Source organism: Aptenodytes forsteri, unplaced genomic scaffold, assembly GCF_000699145.1.
Source record: "Aptenodytes forsteri isolate BGI_AS27 unplaced genomic scaffold, ASM69914v1 Scaffold66, whole genome shotgun sequence".
NCBI lineage: Eukaryota > Metazoa > Chordata > Aves > Sphenisciformes > Spheniscidae > Aptenodytes > Aptenodytes forsteri.
In genome coordinates this window covers 2,273,335-2,282,548 of record NW_008795131.1, presented here as the reverse complement: position 1 = coordinate 2,282,548, position 9,214 = coordinate 2,273,335, and the positions used below count along the sequence as shown (strand labels likewise).

Genomic DNA, 9,214 nt, shown 5'->3' with positions numbered 1-9,214 from the left:
GGCGCCCCCCCCCGCGGCTCCCCGCCCCCCGCCGAGACGGGGCCGGAGGGTAAGCGGGGCAGGGGCTGGGGGGGGGCCGGGCCCCGCCCCGCCCCCCCCCCCCCCCGGGGGGGGGCAGGGGCTGGGGGCGGGCCCGGCCCGAGGCTACACAGGAGCAACCGGTACTTGCAATAAAGTTAAAGTAACTAGATCATATTTTCCCTTCTGTCATTTCATTTCTAAACTCCAGGCCATTTTTATGTAGGACACAATTTATAATGCTATATACCAAAGGTTGGTTTGGTTTGTTGTTTTGATTCCACCACCACACCACCCCCCTTTGGGAAGGGCTTCAGTTTATTATCCCGTTGTCTATTCTGGGTCATCAGAAAAGTTTGCTTTTCTTTTCAAGTAATTAAACAGCGGCATTATCATTCACTACTTTGGATTTTCACGTCTCTTGCTCTTTCTCTACTCTTTTATATAAACATATCCTAAACAAAACATTTAAAAGCAAACATTGGCAGGTCATACTTACCCAGAAATTTGTGCTCTATAAATAAAGCTTTGAGGACGTAACGATTTTTAAATTATTTGTTTTGTAATTCCAACAGAAACAGGGGGGCGGCTCGGCCCGGCCCGGCCTCGCCTCGCCTCGTGGTGTGGGGACGTCGCTGCCCCGCGGAGCCGGCAGCCCCGGGCTGGCTGCCAGGCGGAGTCTCTGAAGAGTGGTTTTGAAATCAGAGTGGGTTAGAGTGAGGGAAACCGGCAATTAAACAGACGGTATTTCAGCAAAAATGTCCTCTCCGGAAACCCTGTGGTGTAGCGTGTGCGGCCCCGGGCTGCCCCGCACCGCGGGGGACCTGGCGGGACTGTCGTGTGGGGCCCAGGCTGAGCTCCCCGCCCTTGCCGCGGCGGTGGGGCTGTGAGCCCCCAGCTCCCCAACCCTTACCTTTCCACGTACTCCGCGTTCCCGGGAAGGGGAGCTTTGGGGTCATATTTACCCATTTCCAACACTTGGCAACAAAACTTCTGACACTAATTTACATTCAAGATCGGCATATGAATAGCCATATGAATTCATAAGTGATACATTACATGATACGTGCACATTTGATGTTCTGGCAAAGGGGAGTTCATAAGTAGCTGAAGATGTTGCACCAAATGGAACTTAAAAGTTAGAGCCAGTCAGTGGGAGACAAACTGTAGTTGATATTCTACTGCTGTCTAATAAATGTCTTTCATTTGTGAAAGGCATTTTGGCTTGTTTTCTTCATTGCTGCTGAAAAGCTATTTTCAGAGCTATCAGGTCGATAAATACCGACAATGAACGGGTATAATTGCCACACATTTAAAATAGCTTGTACACATGGGAGGGAACGATATCCTTAATGTCAGATGTACCTTGAAAAATGGCCAAATCACAAGCCTCATATGCAAAAATATTCTCAGATTTTAATGGATTGTAACAAGGACAGTTGCTTGCTGAAACCTGTTGTTCTCTGCATTGTAGTAATTACCTCTGCATGTCAGGTGCTGCTGTAAATCTGTCTTCTGTTTCGTGAATTGTTATTTCAGAGCCAGATTAATTTTTGAATATTTCCGGCAACTGCATTGACTGATCATATTGCAATCTTGTGAATATGTAAAAGCCATGAGAGTTAAAAATGTGATTGTCACAGTTAGTCTTAGTCTCTAACAGCCAAAAGCTATTAAAGTGACAGAAAATTGCATAGCTTCTCCTGAAAGAATATCTCTTAAGTATTTTTTTTTCAGTATAGCATTTATATATTTTCAATTTAACATTCATTTATTTAGGAATGCCAGGTGGGTTTGAGGGGTAAAAAACATTGCAGTTCTTTTTGAAGAGAGAGCTCACAGTTGCAGCTGATGATGTCATTGCTGGATTTTGGTTTTATTTTTTTAGGTTTGTGTGTCCTGCATCATCAGTGAGTCACAAAGCCTCAAGAGAATGCATATCAATGCAAGTATCAAAAAAGCAGTTTTATGTTCATGATTAGTTGTTTCTCACTAGTAATTCAGAGGCAGTTGGAGTTTCTAAGAAGCTATAATCCAGCTAATCTTAGTGTAATATGATCTCAATTCTAAAAATGCGTATTATAACAATATCTTAGGGAAGTAACAGCTAATTCAACAAGATGTATGATCAGATTCATGTTGTATGACAAACAGCAATTTAGTCTATGCAACAAAAGATTCAAAAGCATTTAGATAGTCTTTTTTCCTAAATTTTTGTTAATCGTATATTTTTTCAGTTGTTTCAAACAGCACATAAGACTATCTGAGAGTAACAGCTACTCTGTTTCATGTTGAAATGTTAAAGTTACCAGATGTCCTTGATTCATCTTGGCAGTCCCCATGTGCTTTTCATCATTTGTCTAATTGCAAAGGACACTAATTAAAATGAAATAGAGTAGAACTTTGTATTCGGGATACTTTGTCAAGTTTTGGCACTACGGTCAAGTTAGTATTGTTTTGCTTCAATATTAAATAAAGAGCTTATGGCTCTAAGCCATGCTGACATTTGTTTCTGGGAGGGAAAGGTGAAAACCCATTCTTATTAACCTGCAATGTGGAACATATGGTAGCTGTGGGTGGTATGGCTGAGTTAGGCAGCCAGGAACCTGCTATCACTTCGCTATGTGGAGACGGTGGGGTGGGCAATTACCACAGAAGGTAGCGACACTGTTACTTACTGCTGTCCAGAAAAGGAAGCTCTAAATACGATGTATTATCAAGTAAAGCACTAATCTATGAGAGGCGTGTTTGGTACTATTATGAAATGTTTTTAGTGTTCAGTAACTCTGGAAGCTAAATTTAGAATGCCTCAGTGCTCTCTGGATTGCTGGGTAGCAGCAGAATAAATGGTTCCTATGTGATGAAGTTAGGTGGATGGAATAAACTCACAATTCATAAAATTTTGAGTCTGAAATCATTGGTTTGCAACATATTGTCAAATAGAGGATAAGACTGGCACCTGACTTGAGAAGGAAACACAGGTGTTTGTATCCTTTCCAGCTTCATCATGTTGCTTTTTTTTTTTTAAGAAGGTTTTACAGTGTTGTGTTGGAAGAAATCTGTTTTATTTTAGCCTTAAAATGATGTCTTCCTCTTTCTCATTTTGCCGGTGAGAAATAAGCAGGATTTGAGCAGGCCTTGGGGAGGTGACCTGAATTGTATGGAGTGCAAAAATAAGTGCTTTTCAATTTTTTGTAACCTTTGGAAGTGATTCCTGTACACTGACAAGTAGAAAACATGTAGGGGCATTAAGAATGATTTGACACTATTTAATATGCCTATGATGTACGCTCCAATACCATACAAAAGAAGATAATGGGAAAACCCAATGGTAAATAAATTGCCTTTCTATAGTGATCTCTTTAAAAAGTAGGGCTTTTGCAATAAACCAGAAGTAATTGTAGAAGCTATATTCCATTTTCCTGGCCAGATGAAACCACCAGAAGAGCAAGTATTTCCAAGCCTTTGGCTGTTCTCGTTTTGAAGGCACATCTACTGTTGAATGTCATGTAGTGTTGTATATGGGATAATACATGAAATGATGCTTGCAATACACTGTTGAAAGAGATTAAAATTCTTTGTATGTATTCACATGATCAATATCAGCCACTTTGTGAATGTGAATATATGTAAGTTCGTTCCTTTTATAGCTCTTCAAACTCAATGAGATAATTATTGTTCAATTCACTAAAACAATTTCAATTGCTTAAGAGTAAGAACAGCAAGAATTTGAAAGGAATGCAGTGAGAAGGCTGTTGATGACAAGCTGCATCAAGCTCCAGTTCATTTTCTTAGGTTCAGTCTTTGTTCAACTGCAGTTTTAAAAAGCACAGTAACTTCTGTTGCCACAGTTTTACTGGCTCCTTTACCATAATAAGTACTGTATTAGGATGTTCTTAAATACCAAAGTCCTTATCTCTATTTCTTTCTCTTGCCTTTTTTTTTTTCCTTTCTAAAAGGAAAGGGTTTTGAGGTCAAGTCGGCTTTTCCAGTTTAATAGTCAAAGATTATTCTGAAATATCCACATCCATTGCAAAACACAGGATTTCAGGCCTGAATCCCGCTTCCAGCTGTCATGGAAGTTTCCAATCCCATTCCAAAGGACAATTCCATTTTCAGCCTTCCATTCAGACCCCTGTTTAGGAAAGGGAGTTCTTTGAATAGCAATAGTGATAAAGAGGATATTAGTCCATGCCTATTTAGTTAGATGTGGAAATGTGTTGGAGAAAAGTATGGAAGAAAGAACTAATGAAAAGCTGAGCCCTTCAAAATGACTAAACAGGTTTGGAACACTGTCAAAACAGATACAGCACAACATACCTTGTTTCCCATTAACAAAGTGTCATGGTCCTTGGGGCAGCCGTCCTGGCTGTGCCCCCTCCCGGCTTCTTGTGCACCTCCAGCCTGCTCAGTCGGTGGAGCACGGGAAGCTGAAACGTCCTTGACTAGTGTAAGCACCGCTCAGCAACAACTAAAACATCGGGGTGTTATCAACATTGTTCTCATCCTAAATCCAAAACACAGCACTGTACCAGCTACTAGGAAGAAAATTAACTCTATCCCAGCCGAAACCAGGGCACAAAGGCAAAGACAAAATTTGTTACATCATAAAACCTTTGACTGAGTGATTTAAGTGTGCCTGTAGATTAGTGCCCATGGGATTGCCTCAGCAAAACACAGCTGACCACATAACACTTAGTAATGTGGTCTGGATGTTGTCAAATCATGAGATCATCCTGCAGGCAGGAGCGCACCAGAGTCCAATATCTTCTTGTTAAGGTTGATCCACTTCAGCAATCAGTCAGTCTTCATTATCATAATTTCCTTTTACTGCTAAACAGAGATGAGGGGTGCAGACCTTCTGGATATCAGCAAACAACAGAGCTTGCTGGCAGTGTTACTGTGCCAGGCCCTTCCTCTGTACTTTCCATTTTACAACACATTTCACCTGAGGCTGAAGACCCACAGTACCATACTGTGTGAATGTAGCACTACTGGAATTCCTAAGCCTGAAGCTCGGTTTTGCTTGGAGGAGGCAATACAATACAATACAGTGTACCACTTAAATCCCATTTATACTCTGTTCTAAGGATTTAACGGTGTGTGCATATTCTGCCCTTTTGGGGTGGAGGGTGAAGTTCATCCTAAAATGAGAGCAAAGTTTAAGCCAGGCTTGTTAAGGCAGGTGCCTAGTGGGATTTAAAAAATTATATTGGTTCTTCCACAGACTTACTTTAAATGACTTGTTCATCATCTTACCGTAGATTAGATTCCTGATTCTGTGATATCCTGCTCCAGTCACAAGACCTTGAATTTTACAGTCACCTACTTAGAAATGTCTCTTAAAAAAAAAAAAAATCAGCAACTTACATGAGTACCAGAAACCAACCACTGTTGTGTCCAGACTCTGGCCATTATTATTGTAATATATGTGCTATAAGAGTACAGATAAAATAGAATGGTAGGATTCACAGACTTTAAAGTATGTATGCAGCTGATGCTAACTTCTTTGAACAGTCTCAAATTCTGTGATTTAGCCACAGAAATTGGTGTTAATTATACAAAATAATGAATGAATAAATGACTTTTAGAGTTACATTTATGTGATGTATTCCATAACATGTACAGTGAAATGTGTAGTAAGCTTATATAGTAAAAAAAGGTTTTACAAATTATGTTACAATCTCATATTGACATGCTATACTTTATAGGCATAATTTTCATGCTAAGGAGACAACTTGCACTTTAGTCCAAAATGTTTTATTTTAGCAACATATATAATATGAAAAGAAACACTAAGTAAGTGTAGTTGTAACTGTGTTGCTACAATTGCAGTGGTTCACACGATATAAATTACAGTATTAGAAGTATACATGTCATAAATTTAAAACTCAAAAATAATGCAATGTGAGATACCAAACTGAGCAAGTATTCAAACAGCATGTTTAGAGGCTTTGAGGAAAGCATCCAGATCCAATTAGAACCATTTATTGAGGTCTGTAGAGTTTCCTTTTTACCTTCCTATATACATTGCTAGATACTTTATATTTTAAACATTCCCCCTTCTCATTGAAACTGAAATGTGATTTTTTTTTTTTTAATGTCCTGATGCTTCTCTGGCTCCATTTAAATCAATGGCAAGTAATTCTTGTAATAAAATGAACAGTATTAGCTATAATTCTTGAAGAATGACTTCGTAAAATACATACTTTTCTATGCATCCTTTCAGCATATAAGCTAACATTTTTACTGCTTGTATAGTGATTGAACTATTGCTTTTAATACCATTTATTATTTCTATAGATATAGTTAAAACTGTGAGAGCTTAGGCTCTCTAATAAATAGTGCATATTGTACAAATGTTTGCTTGTGGGAAGCAAGACAGTAGCTTACGGTTTAATAGTGGGTGCATTTGTGGGTGAAATTCAGTGCTGGGAAGGGGGCCAGTTCCCAGTGATTTCATTCTTCAGTATAGAACATGAATGCAGAAGTCTTGCACTAGCCAAGGGAAGCCAACTCCCCTGAGCCTAGTCATCCAAAATGACTCTATGGCTAGAAGCCACAAGATGTTGAGTGTGCAGCCTGGGGAGCCAGGGAGAGGGGAAGCCCGGGAGCAGGTAGCAGCTGGCACCGGTTCCTCGAGTCGAGGGGAGGACTGGTGCGGAGGAGGGCTGGGCAGGCTGCTCGGCGGCCCTAAGACACTGCCAGCTCCAGCAGCCGGTGGCTCGTTCCCCTACAGCCAGGCTCTGGTGTGCATACTCTTAGCAGGGCCGTTGTGCTTGAACTGGTTTGGGAATCACAGGTTAACCTCCCTGGTTCTCATCCTGTAATAAGAAGTATTACTTCCCTTTTGTACTCTGTTGTAATATTTGTGTTACTGCATGTAAGCGCTCTATTTATTCAATTTCCCTCAAGGTACTCTGTCTTAGGACAAGAAAGCATCAAACCATACTTCAAAACTTAATCAAATATATTTCGTATAGAATTAGCATGTGTTAAAACAGTATAATACAGCTTAATGTGCCTTTCTGAATAGTTACGATCCCAAGCGTGGTAAAGACAATCTCTTCTGAGAAGCTGGAACACAATGACTTGTCCTTCCAACTTACATATCTTCTTTTGTTCACAAGAAGGGTGGAGTTAAAAAGGCAGGCAGTAAGGATTTCACCCTTATTGTTAATCCATGAAATACCTTAGAATAAATCTGATTCTACATTTAGTCCCCCCAAAATAACTAAAGGAACAGTAACTGAAATTCAACAGAAAAATAGATGTTATATTTCAAATGTACTTTTCTCGGCACTGTATTCAACATTCAGGTTAGCTGCTGAATCTCCTTCTACATTAGTCAACCAGTTTGTAATTGACTTCAATACGAGACTGTTCGATTGCATAACTTGAACCTTGGCTACACCTTCTTACCTTCAGTTAAGCTATTTCTTCTCTGTGTTTTCTTAAATTTATTCCAGTTGGAAGCTAGTTGGTTTCTCAGTGTTTCATAATGGAAAAGGTGCAAAACACGTAAAATCAGGAAGAAATAAATTATTATCCCTGTCCAAACTAAAGAGTTTCAAAGCAGGATTCTGGGCTTGAGAAGAAGTACACTGTGACCACAATGTTTTCCTGTTGCCAAGCCCTGTGGTAGATACTGTATTTTTGTTGTGGTGACGAAGTAGGTTCCTACACCACAAGTAAATGTCAACCCTACAAAATGGAATAATTCTAAACTCAGCATGACAGTTAAAGCTCTTGGCTTTCAGAAAACTGGGACTTAAGCAGCAAATCAAACAACCTATTTTATTTTTGATTCCGTGCCATGACATTGGCTAGTTAGAATCTTACTTTTTGTGCAGTCGTAAAATTCTGTCATGCCACTCGCTATTGTGCACTGATGCTGTGAAATGCAAGAGAATTCCAGGCACATGTAAGAAAATATCAACTTGCCACGGAAGATTTATTGGTGAGGCAACGGTCAAATTCTTTCTTTATACGCAATTCTAAGCCTGGAACAGCTTCCTTGTCTCCAGCAGATGAGAATGAAATCTGGCTCATTTAATCTAATTTTGTCTCTGCCAACAGATCCTTCTCTCTAGTTCTGGTCTGCAGAGCTGATTTTTATAATAGCTTCAATATGAAAAAAAAAAAAAACCCTCAGCGTAGAGAGCCTCCAATACTTCCTTTGGGCGTTTTGTAACTCCCACTGTTAACCAGTAACTACGCAATTTTTTTATTTTGATAATAACACCTGGAATACTGGAAGATCTGACATTTACTCAGAGAAAACAATTTATCTTGGTATAACAGGATCAGCATCTCAGCTGGGGCTTCTGGATGCTACTCTACTACAAACAAAATAGAAAAACACAGTCAGCTGAAATTAATAGTATATTGGAGACATGTCCTTACTCTCCTCGCACATGGAAGAACGTGCTGAGGATATTAAATCAGAACACAATAAATTGAGAGAAATAGATTTTTCCATAAATATCAAACACGTTAGATAGCAGCTATCACTAGTAACCAGCAGTGCTTCTGAAAATACTGCTACAACATTCTTAATGGATGGTTTTCCTTGTGGCTACGTAGGCATGTGTACTGTGCTAGCTCCCCCCTCCTCTCGCACTGCAATACGTAGGAAGCTATTATTCCCAAATGGAGCATTTGCTTGCTGACATCACATGCGGTAGGATCCTTTTGTTTGCCTATGTCTCCTGCATTGAAATGTTTGTCTGAGTCACAAATCCCGCCGCCTTTCTTCCTCTATGTCATGCTTGCTTGAGAGCTTCTCCCTGACTCAGTTTTTAAATTTTGACACAGCCCAGTTTGCTGCATGGCAATCGAATAATTTTCTTTTTAATATTTTATTATGTAATTTATATCTAAACACTATAATGACCCAAAAATCACTGCCATTTTTTTTGTAGCTTTTTGAATAGAGAGGTTTTGTGACTCAGATTCAGCATTGAATTTTGCTTCAAGGCAAAGTCAGTTTAGTGTTACTATATTAAAAATTAAAGATAGTGACTCCCACAACTTGAATTCTCCATTTAGCCTGCTGGCTGAGTTTCCTCAGCTGTAACATTGTCAAGCACTATGCCAGAAAAGGGTCATATGTGTGCATGTGTAGAGAGAAAACGCTTCTCGTAATTGAATTACTATTTTGCACTGCAATACCTTTTTTCTCCTCTAATAATCT

At 39.7% G+C, this 9,214-nt stretch overlaps 1 protein-coding gene across 1 annotated transcript in view; it reads right to left on the bottom strand.

Annotated features, from left to right (window-relative positions):
- The window catches only part of PPM1E (protein phosphatase, Mg2+/Mn2+ dependent 1E), a 73,632-nt gene extending 72,645 nt beyond the window's left edge, over positions 1 to 987 (bottom strand). The window contains exon 1 of the mRNA XM_009278344.2: positions 932 to 987. Within this exon, the coding sequence (XP_009276619.1) occupies positions 932 to 987 (56 nt within the window). The remainder of the gene's footprint in view (positions 1 to 931) is intronic.
- Between the last annotated feature and the right edge of the window lie 8,227 nt (positions 988 to 9,214).